This window comes from Toxoplasma gondii, chromosome IX (assembly GCF_000006565.2).
Source record: "Toxoplasma gondii ME49 chromosome IX, whole genome shotgun sequence".
NCBI classification, from domain to species: Eukaryota; Apicomplexa; class Conoidasida; order Eucoccidiorida; family Sarcocystidae; genus Toxoplasma; species Toxoplasma gondii.
The window spans coordinates 6,226,476-6,243,198 of NC_031477.1; the positions used below are offsets into that span (position 1 = coordinate 6,226,476).

The following is a 16,723-nucleotide window of genomic DNA, read 5'->3' on the forward strand; positions in this document are numbered from 1 at the left end:
CGACGTGTGCCGGACGAAGGGCCAGCAGCGCCTACATCAAAGACCACTCGCGGCGAGGTGAGGTTCTAACCTCCGGTCGTCTGCTAGAATCACCGGAATACCGAAAAGTGGGGATGAAGCACACGCGAGGGCGGCGAGTTTCGGCTGTCCTCTTTCGGGCTATGGCGGGTGCGCTTCCTTGGACGGGGAACCATCCTCATCATCTGATAAACTGGCAGGCCTCACACACAATATGTTCCCTAAGAACCCAAAGCGTGTGGCCCATATATATATATATATATATATATATATAGCATTCCATGGCAGACACATAGCGGCGCCCAAACATCAACGCCCCCACCGTTGGCGTTCTGCGTTTTCAAGGTTCCCGTGGAGATGCCTCCACCTTGATGGCTGCTCGTGCTGCGGCTCCGCGCACGAGGCAGTATATGCCTGCATTTTAACAACAAAGTGGGGGTGGGAGCGAAACCTCCCCAAAGCAACTGGACGTTTTTTGGTGCTTGCATTCGGACCACAACCCCTCTTGGCCACCCATAAGCAATGCGGCCGTGATAGCGGACGCTAGGTGTGCACGGTGCTGCTTATGAGCGTCTCACAGCCTCAAGCTACTATGTCGCCGTCCTGCAACATGGATACCAGCATTCTCTACAAAGCACGGACTTAACGGCCCACTGTGTCTCTACTTGAAATATCGTCACATGCGCCTTTGGCGGGGAACTGTGGAACTTGATTGATGCAAGCGCCTTTTGGAAACGCTGTTGAGAGGACGTGCTCGACGTCGTATCTCGTCGTTGCCTATGGGCGGCCTATCCACGCCTTTGAAAAGCCAGCAGTGAACAGGGGTGCCTTAGACAGCGGTTACTTTACAACAGTTTGATGACGACAACGCCTCCGTGGAAGAAACCATCTTGATACATCCCCATTACCGCAATGACCCCTCTATCCCAGCCTACCTGCGCCAGTTATCGAACCTACAGCAACTCAATAACGATGCAGTCGACGCGAGAAACGTAAACTGCCAGTTGAGACAACACCTGCCAGCCGGCGTTTGATCTGAATGTGCAGGAATGGAATGGACTGCAAGCTCACTGGCCGTTGGACGAGAGCCGTCCACGAGACGGCCTGAATCCAACCGCCCTCTCGATCACAAAAACACCACCTATCGTTTCACGAGTTACTAGTGGCAGCTGTCAGCCGGGAATGTATCTCTCCTCTAAACCCCATCTGAGCGTGCTTTTTCACTGCTTTTTCACCGTCCTTGTCCGGGTTTGTGGCATGACGCCGCGTGATCCACACGTCAACACCTGCCTTGCGAGAAAGGAAGCCTTACGTAGTTTGCCAGGTTTGCTGTACAGCGCCGGCAATGTGACATCGGGCCAGCCCGTAGTCACCCATTAAGAAAACCGAGGATTCAACAACACAACAAAACTATAAATGGTTCCTAACAGAATGCGAAAAGAAGAGCACGTTTAACGCAGACCGAACAATTAGCATGGTGCTGACATCTTCCCTGACAACGCGCGAACCCGATGCTTCACAGCAACCGTTAAGTACCCTGTGTGGCCCCGCAGTGGCAAGGGATAATGTGTCGCTTCAAAATCGATAGGAAAAGTCCTGAGCCGTGTCTTCTCCTTATTTCTGTCCACACTAACTCCTTCGGTTCTCTCGTTTGTTCCTGTCTCCGTTCCAGAGGAACAAGGCGGAACCCGCAAGGTAGACTTGCTATGACACACTTTCTTGCACGTGCCTTTGTTTTCGGCAGCGCCTTGCTCACAACCTGCCTCAACACTGTCTGATGCACACTCCAGTTTCATCGCTGGTGTCCAGAACTCTTCGGGGACAGACTGGCCCAACAACTGACTAATTAGCAGCGGAAACGTCGCGAGAGAAATTTCTTTATCGTTTCCATCTCCCTGGCACCCGTCGACTTCGCTCCTACGCGTGTTTCCGTTTCCTTTCCGGGACCTGGTCGTGGAAGCTTGCGTGGGGTCCTCAGAGGCAGCAGTCGTTTCTGCACCTGTTTTTTTCAGCCGCTTCGAGTCCCGAGCAAGGATTGGCTCTTCTGGAATTCTGCCAAGATCTCGCACAGCCGAAGACCGCGCCGTAGGTTTCTTCGTCCACACGCCCCATGGCTTTCGTATCACTTCAAAAGTTCGAATGCCTAGACAGAGTCGAACAAGAAAACAAACTCGATGCTCTCGGCTCGGTGGCAGCAACAACCGAATAGAATCAACAAGACGAACCGCGGCGAGAACAGGTATAGTCGACTTATGAACCTCCCGAGGATAGAGACCCGAGACCACTTTAAAATTTGAAGATTTATTTTTTTACCACGTTTAACTTTTTCTTGAACACCTCTGAAACAAATACCTATATTACACCCCGCTCCACCGGTTTTTATAGTTTTGGGGGCTTAGGCTCTCACCGTGATAGCCGCGTTCATGGAGACATTCGCAGACCCGCTGGACTTGCTCGACGCAGGGCGAAAAATTTACGAAACGGCCACCTTCCTGCAGGGAACAAACCAAAACGGAACGCAATCGTCAGAAACGATTGCGGTATTAAACGATATAACGTATGAAACGCTCCCTGTATACCCCCTGTCCTCAAACTGCACCGTGAACGTTTGAGCGAGCAACGCTGATCACTCCCCACAAGGAAGCACGACCTCGCCTCCGGAAAACAGTACGGGTAGCCGCTGAGCAGACTCTGGACCCACACCGTAGACTGCGTGTCGAGGTGGGGTAGTGAACTGCAACTACAAAGAAAGTGGTTATCTGCGGCTATAATGGGATCTTAAGTGTACAGGTATATAACATCTTCCTCACAGTACACTCATATACATGCTGAGGGTTCTCGAAACCAAGCTAACACCGCAGAACGTGAAGCCGGTTTCTGACAAACCAAATTCTGTACACGCCGTAAGACAGACATCGGGAGTCGAATTATTCTCGGTAAGCGAAACAACCGAGTTTCCTAGGTTTTCCCCCTGTCGAGACTGACTCGGAGGGCTGCATCCACGTGGTCTAACGCTAGCCAGGGCGAAGGCACATCGAGGAAAAGACTATCGATCGATCCAGCGGCTGGCAGACCGACTTTCTCGGCCGCTCCACCGTCGTCCGGAGTTTCAGAATCTGCAAGGGCACCAGCTGTTTTGCCCTTCTCTTCAAGCGGCAAAACCCTCGAGGTCTCAGAGGAGTTCGAAGACACGTCCTCGCCCGACGCAGTTGAAACGCTGACAAAGCCGTCTGTACAGACATCCCGGTGGTAGCACGAGAGGTATGAAGAGAGGCCGAGACGCTTGAAATCCGCTCTGCAACATGCAGAAAAAAGTGCTCATCAAAAGTGTTCATCGACGATACCAAGAAATAGTAGCTCGCGTTAGTTCTTGCGAAAGCGACTTCCGAGTCCCCCCCCCCCCCCTAGAGGTTGGTGCACAGCAGAGTTGGTCTCAAAGGGACGCCACAGCTGAAGTAAAGCGAAACAAGAAAAACACAAAAGCTAGCCTGGCTTTCCTGTCGTTTTTAGGGTTCGCGGATGCGACTGAGGCGCACCGTCAACACTTTCGGCGGGGGTGACACGAGCCTGGCCACAACTAGCACCGCGCCACCAACTGCACGTGCCAGGTCCAAAAGCGAGATAAACAGAAAAAGGAATCAACAGGGCCGGCAGTTTCTCGAAAGCACATACGCTCCTTAGGAGGAATGTCGGTCGGCACGGGAAAAAAAGCCGATCCAATACGGAGGCGCCTATAGATAAGCCCGCGACTCAGCTTGTAAAGTTGAACACTCACAACTCAGAAGGGACTGGAATTCACAGGCGAGGAAACAATGCGGGCAACAAAAGGCTTTTTTCCTCATCAGCGATCGACATTACTGTCTGACATCTTTCCCCCCACTTCACCATTGGTGGCGCAGATCCGTGAACAAAGGTGCCGTGAAGGCCAGTCCATGCAACAGCCTTAACACACAGACTGAGCAGCTGAACAGACTTACTCGGCCTCCATTTTCCTTTGCTGGTGGAACTCGAAAGTGAAGATGTGCCCCGTGGGCGCAACGGCCCTGGCCAAGTGACATGACAGCGATCCCGAGCCCGTGCCTGAACAACGAAGCCAAGGCAAAACGAATAAAACGGACCCCCCATGAGATACACACGCGCATGCAGCTATTCATATTTCAGCTTGGCGTGAGGGGAAATCGGAACACACCCCAGATGGTGTGTTTCCAGAGTCACAGGGATTGGCATCGCTGCCCCGCCACGTTTACACATCGAAAAATGCTGTGTTTATGGGGTATACGCACATAAATAGCTTACAGTTAGGGTTAAATGAGAGAGTTTTTAAATCCCTACGAAAAGTATGCGGGTCCATTCTTCACTCTTACCAGCCTCGCAGATTCGTCTGCCAGGACACGCATCTAACAGCATCAAGACCAGCGATATGTCTGAATGGTACTGCAGGCACAAAGAAGGCAAAGACAGAGAGAAGAAAAATTGGTGCCTAGTGAAAGAAGGCCACAAATACATTTCTGCCTATGCGTAACAGACTATATATACCTGCATACGTATTGACTGTGCCACCAGGATACCCTATAGATGAATATGTATGTATATATATATATATATATACATACAGCGAATCTGAAGAGAAACAGGTACATCTCCGAATAGCGACTGAGGCCAGAAATCTGAAAATCTCTTTCTTGGTGAAGAGCCTCTGTTGTTCTTGATTTATGAACACGAGAAACAGTGCTTTTGCACCGAAGATTTGGACTGTTACATGTGCAGACACGTGGAAGGACATGACTCCTACAAGCGTCTAAATAACAGAGTATCAACCCAGGTGCACAAATCGAAATTCCCCATTTTACGGTTTGTACCTCCTTGACTCATCAGTTTGAGCGGACCTCAAGTTGAGCAGGACTAAAGTCAACACAGTCGACGAAACGGTCGCTCCGGCACACACAATTGCAACCACAGTTTCTGAGGACACAACGCCGCGGGAAGAGGTCCCAGACAGACCAGATGTCTGCAGCCCATGAGCTCAACTTACGAGAATTTGTGTCCGATGCGTGAGCGCGAGAGAAAACAGATCGGGAGACGGACGCAAGACAACTAACCACCTCTTGGACTTGCGGTCTTGGACCTAAAAACGAGACAGAAACTAGCAAACGCAGATGAAGCCTTTTTTTACTGTGTCTCCAACTGATCTTCTGTCGTTCAGTTCACCTTCTAAAGTGAAGAAATACCCCAGAGAGAGCCCGAAACGGGATACCGCACTGGCTCTCGAGCCACCTGCAGCCACATCGGCACCTTCACATTGCTGTACATCCACACATACGTAGATATGTAGATAGATAAATAGGTAGAGATATAGATGCAAGAAGGTAGATAATTAGATTGACAGATATAGATAAATAAATAGACAGACGCCTAAGTAGATACAGTGAAGTGGTGACAGACAGATACATAGGCAGATAAACATCGGGAACGATAGGCAGAGATATAAGATTAAAGAGACACGGGGTGCGAGAAAGTTGCACAAGTGTCACGGTCTGAGAGCCATCTGGCTGTGACTGATGGAGAGGAGCTCATCTGCGTTCCCCTATCTTTGATCCCCTCCAGGAAGGATTCACTTCAGATTTTTCAGACGTTCCATTCGATCAAAACAAAAAATATTAGTATACGGCCACAAACGTACGCATTGAAAGAGATGCGTGTGCGTCGGTAGCAATCCCATCAGTGTCTACGTATCTGCCTGCATCTCCTTTCATCTTCCACTCTCCAGCCGTTGTACATAGAGTGTAAATACACACATATATGCACATATATACAATAATATGAAATAGATGTATACACATATTCATGACATAAAAAAGAGTGTAGAGTTTACAAGCACAAATACCTTGGATCCGTAGGCTGTCGTGACAATATCGTCATGTCTGTAGTTCCCCAGTCGGCTGTTGGAGACGCGACCCCTTTCCAGAAGTACAGGGATAACGAGCTGATGGCTGCCGTAGAGAATGACAAAGTCGCCGTATCTGGGGTACTCGCGATGGTCGACTTGCTCGCTGACGGTCGAGAGAGGAGATTCTGTTTTTCGTAAACCCGCGTCGGTGTCGACAGCCGCCGCTCCTCTGTCACGAGAAGTCGAATCCTCTTTCATCTCTGTATTTTGGAGTGTATCGACACCTGAAGGCGAAACGAAATCTGACGGTGGGTGGCTTTCGGCAAACGAGGGGGCACTCGACGAACGCTGGCCGGAGATCATCCCCATGATGTTCGAACAATTCGTCTCCCGCAGCACAGAAAAACGGCGGAGAACGAAGAGTAGCTGATTGCCAAGAAGACGTCTGCTCGCGGGGGGGGATGTGATACGATCTGGACTACTGCCTTATACCCTGGAACGCTTTGTTTACGGATCCAATTTCGCATGTGTTGGCAAAGCCCTCGCCGAGCTTGAGTCAAGCGCGGGCCTGTTTCTCCTCGCTGTGAGTCCCTCGTATTTCCAGAGCCTTCTGGACACACCGGAGGATAATAAGGGGAGAGCAGTTAACTTTATTCCTCAGAGAAGCAAAAGAAAAGAGCAGAGCGTCTGAACAGAGGATCGGGGCGAGAACATGCGGAGACTGAGGGAAGTTGAGGGCGTGCGTAAAACGGGGGCGCAGGCAGACACTCAGAAGGCAGGAAAGGAGACTGGTAAATGAAGAAAACGAAAAACACCATAAAGGGCCGGATTCGTGGCTTGTTCAGAGAATGCAACGTGAACGCCTTTGCACGCGAAAGACGTTCGCAGGAGACTCGATACGGCCGCGCCCGTCGAGTTTTCCCGCATGCAGCGATGCATGCGCCGCGGCCGAGATCCAATGCAGGCCTTCAGTCTCGGTATAGACATCCCAGCGAAAAAAGCCACGATATTCACGCATGTGCACAGCGACGAGTTAATTCAGTGAGTTGTCCGGTGCAACTTTCGTTATCAGAAATATATACGGACGACTGGCAAGGAGCGAATACTTTGTGACGAAAAAGTAACTGCTGGGTAGTTCAGTCACACCCCCAGTGAATAGGGAGATACACGTGCATCATATGAATGTAAAAAGCAGATGTATAGGAAACATATTATGTACGATATATGCATCTACGTTCGACGTGCGTCTACAGAGATGACACAAATAGGGCTCACTGCTGGGCATAGTGACATGACGATAGGTACACAATCCATAAACAAGCTAGAAAGCTAGAAAAAACTCGAGTGTTTTTTCCAGATATGTTTTCGGAGGCGTTCTCGCCCATATGGATGGAACGCAAGTGCAAAGAAGAGACATTCGCCTGATAAACACATCAGCCAGTGATGAAGCCGCCTTTTTGTTTGAGACTTCCCTGTGTGTACACCCGAATGGCAGCGGTCACTGGCATTGCTGCGACGGAGGCTGAAGAGCAAAGGATTTCCCTGGAAGAGTGAAATCAAAAACATTCAGTTCGCGCTTCTTTGCCGCTCTGAGCTTTCATCGGTGAAGTTACGCTTGCGGATAACTGGGTTCTTCAAAGTTCACCTATCAGACTCGTCCGCCTAGGCCTTTCGAAAGAACCCACCTCTCAAAAAAACGGTTATCGTATGTCGACCACATTTCTTGTCGGCACCAGAGAGCAACCACCCTTCTAGTCTGCAGCATTGTGCAGAACTGGTTCTCAAATCCTGTTTGTCTGCTACGCTGGGGGAGTACATCACGTGTGTGGGCATTCAGGTGTCTAGACAGGCCAACCCCTATGCCTGCGTGCGTAGACCTGCCCACACGTGCATCATTACCTGTCAACTGTGGGTGCTCAGCACTCCACTGTGCAAAACTTCAGTTTCTGTGTCACCCTACCAGTTTTAGAAGCAGGGAATCTCGAGAAGTCTGCTACGCGATCCGTGTCCCCATTTCTAGCTAATGTGTGTCTGTGATGCCATAACGATTCGCGTCAGAAAAAGTTCCCTCGCAGAGAAGCGAGAATTTCTTCCGCCTAAGTCTGGAGCAACGCACATGCAAACAGGCAGGTGTCATTCCCAGTAAGACGTCTTCCCGCTGCACTGACAACGCAGAGAGCGAGTAGAGATGCAGTCTTTGGAAGTAGCTGTCCTTACAGAGTTCCCCAGTCACAGCCATGCAGTGCCCACCAGGGTACAGGGACCTGCCCTGCTGACTCTCACCGTGGAACACAAACGAGCACGATGGCGATGACAAGAAACAAAAAAATGAACAGACACAAACACTGAGAAAATCGATCGCCTGCCGCATTTTTCGCGAGAGTAATCGCTGTTTTCTTTGCGCGATCTACGTTGTAATGTGCGTCGTCTAAATCCTGGTTGGCCTTCCGAAGCTGTTCGGTCTGCTCGTCCATTTTTGTAAGAATTTGGGCGCCCATTTCCTCCATTTCGCCTACCATGTGCTTCGTCCGATTGATAGACGCCTGTAGGGGGGCGGAGGAACTAGAACGCAAGCCAGGGATTTCGACCTTCACTGTTTTCACGTATGTACCTCTTGTTTAGAACGGCAGACATTGGAAATGACGGACCGTGTGAAGGCAGAAGAACCTAAAACCCCTTATCTGAAACGATTGGCAGACACTTCAGTTGCTGCGACAGTAGAACAGTCACTTGCAAAAAGTGAGGATTCGTTCTGTTTCGGCCCATGCCTGGCCTCTGTACGCTTAATACACTCCCTAGGCCTTTGTTGTACGAGCAGAAAAAACACACCATGCCTGAGTGGATATCGAGGCCCTGCATGAATCCGGTATGCCAAACGCAATCTCTGGGAATGGACACCGTTCTTGTCACCGATGACGAAACACTCCCTTTCGAACTATCACTGCGATGCGACGCGCGTTATGTATCTACATTTACGAATGGATGCAAATTTGCACATGCACTTACACGCATCATTACAGGCAGATACACCCATATTTATATAGGTAAAGATATAGATAGATAGATCCATCTTCTTAACTACAGACAGAAAGATACGTAGATAGACAAACACTGTCGAGGTGTCTCATGTTTTACAATTCTGTCTCTCTCTATGCATAAGTATACGCATATATATAGAGAGAGAGAGTCGTGGACCTGCGTAGAGCCGAACACAGGACAGAGACGCTCACCTCTGTTTTATCTTGAATTTCATCTCCGGCCTGAACAAGCGTCTGCCGCATGTGCTCTCCACCCAACGCCTCGTGGCCGCCGCCTTCATCGGCAGCCGCCCCGTAGGCGAGGAGTTCTTCAGTCGTGATGGAGAGAACGGCATCCTCGTACGCCCTTCCCAGAGCAGCTGCCTGTTGCTGCTTCTGTTGTCTTTGCGCGAGTAAAGAGGACCGATACGACGGCTTCAGAGACGACGCAATGCAGCGGAGTTCCAAATCGAGTGCCGAGATGTTTGTGTCGATCTAATCAAGAAACAGAGCAAATGTCCAGACACAGCAACTCTGAAATTGGAGAAACGTGTGGAACAAGTGTGCAGTAGAACTGAAATGCCCACTCGGATGCAGCCGAAATTCCACATGGTCATGCACCTGCACTTGTTGTCCTTCACATGTGCAGACATATAGACATATATATATATATATATATATATATATATATATATATGTGCGTAAGGTCACTGTAGCTAGATAGATAGACCGATGGATACAGATACACAGAAATCGCTATGCATCGATAGATATGCATGTGTATGGTTCGATTCTGTCTTGTGCTCTTTGTTTTCCGTGGTTTGGTCTCACCTCCTGTTGAATTCGTTGGACTTTGACTTGGTGTTTTTTGAGTGCATCTGCACCCTGTCTCTTGGATTCGGCGACTTCTTCGACAGCGCGAGAGAGGTTTCCGAGAAGCGCGTCGAGAGCCTGGAGTTGTTGCTCGGCCGCCTCAGCGCAAGTGTCGCCAGGTTCGTCTTCACTCGCGTGGAAGCACGCATTGCCTCGCTTGGTCGTCGGATGGAAAGAGATCTGCGCCTCTCGGTGGCCGTCGGCGTGGACCCGGCTTCGAACTGAGACTGAGCAGCCTTCGTCGTCGTCTTCGTCCTCTCTCGCCTCGGGCCTTAGGCCTCTGCCCGAGTTTTGCCGAGAATAACGGGGTCCGAAATCTGCATCGAGCGGACGGGGTCTTGCGTCCAGAGAAGTCGAGCCTTGAGACCGAACGCGAGGCTGCGAGAGGAGAGAGGAACGTCGTTCGGGCTCCGATGGACGCGGTCGCGCGCAGTCTGAATTGTCTGACACGGCGTCGAGGGATACTTGTCGACCAGAGTGATGGAAGCCCACAAGAAGGCCTGTGTGGCGAGGCCCATCATCGCAGGTAAGCCCCCCACTCATCTTGGACGTGACCGTATCTGACCGGCGTTGAAACCCAGAAATACTTGTAAATATGGAACTGTTCGGAGATATTTATGTAGTCCGGCATTTACTGTTGATTCTTACAGATCGGGGCAGAGGTGTAGAGGTGCGGACAGCCTGGACGATTCGACAAGCGTGTACCGAGAGGAAGAACCACGGGGGCGGGGAGGAGGCAGGAACAGGCAGAAGCAGTAGGGAAGCAGAGAAGTCAAGACCGGTGGACCCGTCCAGTGATAGTGACCTCGAAGAGCAGAAAAACGAACGGTTGAAAAAGGACGAATCGACAAAAGACAAGACGTTTCTGTGACAAATTTAGAGACAAGCATAAAAGGAAATTGGCAGTCCGCGGAGTCCCCGCTGAGAAAGGCAGACGATTCGCAAAAACTCCACACGATGTTTTCGCGGCTCGCAGAACTCCGGCACTTTCGAACAGTCACACGAACACCCACGGCGCAGGCTGAACACCAGACACGGGGACTTTCCCTTCAGTAATTCGACGAAGAAAACATGGAGAAAGAAAAAGAAACCTGTGCGTAGCGCGGGTGATCACGAAAATACGAAACCTCGACAGAAAATAAAGGAAAGTACGCAGTGGGGAGAAAAGAGACAAAGGCATCCGGAGGAAGGCAAAAGAACCGAAGGGAGACTGGTGAAAAAACGAGGAGATTTTGTTTCACCTGCGCCTCAGGAAACAAGTGCAGTCACAGGTGTCTCTGGGCCGAGCTGAAAAGAATGAAAGACGACATTTTGTGACTGTGCAGACCCTTGTTTCGTTTTCTGCCAATGATCTCTCAAGGACGAAAAAAGATCCCTTTGGGATAAAAATATTCAAAAGCAAGAGAAGGCGGTGGCAGTGTCGTCAGCGGCAGTAACGATTCTTGAAAAGACTGGGATAAGAGACCCTGAAAGACCTCAGACTCAGTTAAGCGGTATCCCGCTTGTCTTCTGTACTGATTCGACACGCAGTAGTTTGTAGGCGACGGTTCTTCAAAAGAGGATCGACAGGAAAAAAGTCGAATCTGGGGCAGCAGAGTCGAATCTTTTCACAGAAACTTCACAAAACTGGCCGAACCGACGAAGTAGAGCACCTTCACTTCACTTCCTTCAGAGGAAGTGTGCACGAAGCACACTCAGAAGACATCTTCTAGACGCTTCGCGAGAAAAACCGAAGAACCAAGCCGAAGAAGAAACAAAGAGAAAGTGGAGAAGAATGGTAGCCTCGGTTATGGAGGTCAGGCAACAGCCCCGCAGAATAAAAGACCCTGGCAATCGACAAAAGTGATTTGTCGCCCACGGTTCGCAAGTTTCTGCCGCGCAGAACTGACAAAGTGTTTGATTTTGACTGAAGCCTGTCTTTCTACGAAGCAGACGCAGTCGACACAGAAGATTTGTCGAGCTTCGGCGCGAATGCATGCGACAAACGAGACACGAGGAGAGACGGAAGAAGGCGAGGACAACAGAAGACACATAGGCAGCATGTCCGCCTCTCTGGTGAAGTTTGGAACGGAAGAAAGAATCCATGCCCCATTTGTCTTCAGAGTGAACCGTTCACAGTTTTTGTTAGAACGAAAGGTGACTTTTTGTATTTGTGTATGCACGCCACAGTTCTGCCTATTCCCGCCACGCGCAGGTGCTGGACGTTTCTACGGCAGAGGTACAGCGACGGAACCTTCGTAGAAAATGATGAGGCCACTACGTCTTCCCCGACTGTTATAATCGCTGCAAGAACTTGAGGAGCAGCATTTGAGAATTTACGCTGTGAATATTGGTTTCCATCCTCGACGATCTTCGCCTACAGGCACTCTAGGACCTCAACGGCTTTACAAAAGGAACAGGGGTGAAGCGGCAGCGAGACACGCCCGTTGCGTCGAAAGTCAAGAAGAGGGAACACTGGCAACAGGTAGACCAGGGCAGCTAAATCGCACTCAAATTCATCCTTGTGTCGGTGCAGAAGCGCATGAGACTCTTGTCACGCACAAAGTAGCTCCCTTCAGGAGCACGTGAAAAGCGAAAATGACAGAAGGAAAACATGAAACAGCACAATGTTCTGTTTTCCCAGTTGAAGTCTGAAATGATTACATACATATATGTATAGAAGCGATGCAAAACCTGTGCACATCTGCATGACTCTGACTACGCATAAGCATATATATATATATATATATATATCAATAGACGTGGTTCTTCGAGAAATGTGCCTATAGGATACAGGCTTTTTGGTCAGCGGCCGAGTTTCTTTGAGGCCGTCTCCTGTTGATTGTGCAAATTCAGTGAAGCTGATCCCGAGGTACTCTAGCGGGGGCCCTAACAACGATTCTCGATTTCTGTGAACAGTAACTGGTGCCGGTCCCCCTATTCATACGAATTTTGGTCTCGTCTTAACGCGTTAAGGTCCTCTGAATACACACGGTAGGACAGCACGAGTGCGTGATTGGTGGCGTCAAAGTCCTTTACTCAAAAACCAAGACTCTAGGGACAAAGTAGCGAGAAAGTGCCTACGGTGAGCTCGTTTGCTCCTGGCGTTTTTTCCCATCGATACCAACCACCTAAATCCTTTATCCTTCTCGTTTTTGCTATTTTTCTCGCTGCAAGCAAGGTGCCGCTGTGTGCACGCGAGGTCGACCACGACGGAGTTTCTAGTTTTTCGGGAGAAAGTGCAAGTCGAAATCACGTTTTTCTTGGATTTCTCATGTTTTGACGAGTGAACCGAGCTGTGTCCGGCTAACTAGGACGGGGAAAAGGAAATCACGGACTTCGCATCCCTCAGTTTCCTCACATCGTCAACAGTGCGGCGCTATATGGGAAATTCCCCAGACCAGCGTCCTTGAGTCTTTCAATTCAGTAGAAAAACCGATGCAGACCCGAAAAGGTGAACCTATGTTTCTGTCGGAGCAGGGCCAAACCGGAGCCGAGAACGTCATCAACTTTCGCGCAATATTCTGGGTATTCCTTCATGAGGCGGTCGTACTCGGCTGAGGCTGCTTTTGCATGCTCGTCGATATTCGAAACCTTCTCCGACGCATTCAGACCGGTGCCCGCGATACCTGCCGACAAAGCACACCGAGAAAACTGGTGGTTGTCTCAAAATTACATTTGCGCATCGAAAAGTGACTGTGTTCAAGGCAAAATCGATACAGACACGTATTAGCCTACGCGGCATACTAATCGAAATACACATAAATCGATATTGTGAGTGGTATGTGCCATTTCGAAGTATGAATCGATACGCATAATGATTTACCTACGCCACATTCCCTTTTAGATACCAATATATGTACATGTACAATGAATCCTATCCACAGATATATATATATATATATCGCTTTACGTATTCAGGACGACTCCCGCCTTACCAGCTGCTCGGCTGCCGAGTTCCATCAATTGATTGAGATGGTCTCGGATGTCGGAGAGCTGGTAGAAGAGATCGAATAGGCGGCGTAGACTTTTCAGCGATGCTTGGACCTGAGACAAAGCGAGAGAAAACAACTAGTCTGATGGGCGATCATGACCATCGTCCTGGAACCAGTCACCTCTCAGAAGACGCATGTGGCGCATACACATCACATGCGTTCACTCGGCAAAGGCACAGCGAACTGGATAGAAGCGTCCTTTTGCCAAATCACCCGTTTCTCAGCCTCCGGGATAGTGCTCCATATCAAAGCATCGACCGTATCACACCCAGAAAGAAGAGTCGTTCTTTCCGAGTATACGATGAATATGACTTTAGTTCATGAACCTAACATCGTGGTCATGAAACGCACAACAGCACATGGATCCGGCTGGCCCAGGCCTTCGAGATCTAAACCCCGAGTCTAAGCATCGCACGCAGGAGAACGTCTGCTTGGTCGCGTCTTTGAAAACGCCGTGGACCCAGGTTCGAGTCACTTGAAGACAACTGGAGAACCTTCCAGGCCTCTCGGTCGCCGAACTCTGTAAAGGAATAAAAACCTAGTCGTGTCTAAGACTTCCACGCTCGATCTGGTTGCTGGACAAACAGCTCGGTTAAGTCAAGCAGAGAATGCGTCTTCTGGACGACTTGCCTCTCCACAGTTCCCCCGTGAGTGCGAAATCCCGTCTGCGAGAACTCGTTTATGTCCTTTCCACGGAGAGTTCATTAAAAGTGCACAACACGGAAAAGTGTAAGATCTTCTAACTGAGAAAGAGCTGCAGCAGAGGACATCATAGTCATACCCACATCTGAATCGAATTCAGCACAGATCCGGTGAGTGTTTAACACAGGCAGTATAATGGTTATAGAAAATAGGTCGCGCTCGTGTTTGGAAAACAGGCTCCGAGTCCTCGATAAAGATTGGTTCAAAGTAGTTGACATAGCCGCGTGCAAAGCCAGTGTCAAAAAATCTGCTTTTGCCACCGAAACTGACATTTTGATTGTGTGCAAAAGGCTGTGCCTCTTCTTCGATCACTCTCAGTTCCTCCTCCCAGAACGGCGTGTCCAGCACCCCGGTCAAGTAGTCAACCCAGTTCGCTCCCAAGAGTTCCATCTGGAGACCGGAGATGCGTTTCTGCAGAGCCGCCTCGCTCTGAATTTCGCGGTGGAGAAGCTGAGGAAAGTCGTGTGCAGCCACGTCTTCCGCGCGTGCAACCCCGTTTGTCTTCGTTTCGCTGTGTGCCGTACATCCTGTTTCTCTGCTCTTCGGTGCGGCGGCCGGCGCAGCAGACGAAAACGACTGAGAAGCGGAAACCTGCGGCCTACACACGGTCTCGGGAGTTGCAAGAGCGCTGGCTGTCGAAAAATGGGAGGCGCGAGAACTCGGAAAGAAACCCACAGTGTTCTTCACGGAGCAAGACGGCACAGAAAGGGTAGATAGGAGGTGGGAGTAGCGGGTCCACGAAATGCTGCAGCAGGAGCCCCGCAAAGTTAGAGCCACGCGGGCGAAGAGCCGGGCAGTCGGCAAGGAAAGCGGCATGGTGTGGTGCGGAGGAAGCGAAAGGCCGGAAACGCGAAGAAAAGAAGGAAAGACCCTATACAGAAGACGAAGAAAGCACGAAAAACGAAAGGCAAGAGACGAAACGCCGCAACTTGCGCCTGAATAGAGCGACGGGTCCGGTCAACTCGCAGGTTTCCAGTCAAAAAGGTGGACAGACCACCAACAAGGGAAGGCGACGGACGCGTGCAAAGAGTTGTGAGGTGGACACAAGCGAAATTGCCCTTATGGAGGAATTATGGGGGCAGTTTTCTTCTCTCAGGAGCGAACAAAAGACAGGTGAAAACACAAGCGAAGCTGGAAAAGAGTTTGTGCGGGAACGCATGCAACGGCTGCACATGGTCCGAAAGAGAAGCCCGGTTTGTGTAACGGCTAACGCTCTCGCTGTGATCATTCGAAACAGAGACAATGTAGGCCCGCAGGACATAGGTCATGAACTGAGGAATAAGACATTTAAAACAGAAACGCCCCTTTCGAAGAGTTTGCATGGTGGGAGCTTCCGTATGCAATATAGATTGGGAGGCCACAAACTTTTGCCCGAGGATTCCCTACGGGTTGAGGGGGTCAGCCAAGAAGATCACGCTGAACACCCAACTAACAACTCATCCAGTGAATACAACGCCAGTCATGAAATGATGGGGAATTAACATTTGGGTATTTAAAGGTCGAGTCTCCGATGGCATTCCTAGATTAATAAGGGATGGCATAGATGCTGACATCCACCAGTTTTGGATGCAGTTGCTTTCAATCCCGCCTAATATGCTAGAAGATACCTGTTCTTGCCACTAAGAAGAGAGCTGAAGTAGCTTGTCGCGCTCGGTCCATGTGAGTGGCAGGACTCTTTGTCAACGGAAGGCTTATAAACGCAGGCTTTGGAATGTCGCAGAACGCAAGCCCCTCAAAGGAACAGCGGTTCTAAACTTTACCAGTGATCTGGTTCACACTGCATCGTCACGCGCGACCTACGGTTTGCTTACGAAAACAACTCTCTGTGTGTTCATTGTACGCTCGCGTGTGTCGTCGGAGCGTACCAGTGTTTAGCAATACTGTAATCTAAAGGGTACTCCATCCTGACTGATGTCGGTGACAACTCTAATGCTTTCTTCACGAGGCTGGAAAACCAGTATACTCCTTTGGGACGGCAGACTATGCAAAATTTTGAAGGGGAGCCAGAAGTGCAGACTCCGCGTGTCCGCAAGGACCGTGATACGCGAATACACAACTTCTTGAAGAGGTAGGCTACGAGAAAAGGACGTGGCTGTGCTCCCCGTATTGAAACAGACTAAACTCAAGACACGGTCTCTTCGCTCTCGCAGCAAGCGTTTGCATACCCCTGTGTTCCTCCCTGCAGGAAAAAAGCTGACTTCCCAGCGAATGCAAAAGCTCTATCCGGACACCTACAGCGCAACTTCAAAGGT

General features: G+C 50.0%; 3 protein-coding genes across 3 annotated transcripts; all 3 read right to left on the reverse strand.

Annotated features, from left to right (window-relative positions):
- Positions 1-321: 321 nt before the first annotated feature.
- TGME49_306630 (tRNA methyltransferase complex GCD14 subunit protein) lies at positions 322-6,745 on the reverse strand. Its single transcript, XM_018782493.1, has 7 exons — positions 5,903-6,745; positions 5,051-5,143; positions 4,383-4,452; positions 3,996-4,098; positions 3,004-3,313; positions 2,426-2,510; positions 322-2,161 (listed from the first exon to the last, which is right to left on the reverse strand). The coding sequence occupies exons 1-7, from the start codon at positions 6,272-6,274 to the stop codon at positions 1,488-1,490; spliced, it is 1,707 nt and encodes a 568-aa protein (XP_018636183.1). The 5' UTR covers positions 6,275-6,745; the 3' UTR covers positions 322-1,487.
- A 1,292-nt stretch (positions 6,746-8,037) lies between these two features.
- Positions 8,038-12,471, reverse strand: TGME49_306640 (hypothetical protein). The gene is made up of 3 exons (XM_002370385.2): positions 9,754-12,471; positions 9,136-9,417; positions 8,038-8,448 (listed from the first exon to the last, which is right to left on the reverse strand). The coding sequence occupies exons 1-3, from the start codon at positions 10,336-10,338 to the stop codon at positions 8,185-8,187; spliced, it is 1,131 nt and encodes a 376-aa protein (XP_002370426.1). The 5' UTR covers positions 10,339-12,471; the 3' UTR covers positions 8,038-8,184.
- Positions 12,472-12,731: 260 nt separating this feature from the next.
- On the reverse strand, positions 12,732-15,631 carry TGME49_306650 (hypothetical protein). Its single transcript, XM_018782494.1, has 3 exons — positions 14,742-15,631; positions 13,713-13,821; positions 12,732-13,403 (listed from the first exon to the last, which is right to left on the reverse strand). Exons 1-3 carry the CDS (start codon positions 15,285-15,287, stop codon positions 13,198-13,200), a joined length of 861 nt encoding a protein of 286 aa, XP_018636184.1. The 5' UTR covers positions 15,288-15,631; the 3' UTR covers positions 12,732-13,197.
- Between the last annotated feature and the right edge of the window lie 1,092 nt (positions 15,632-16,723).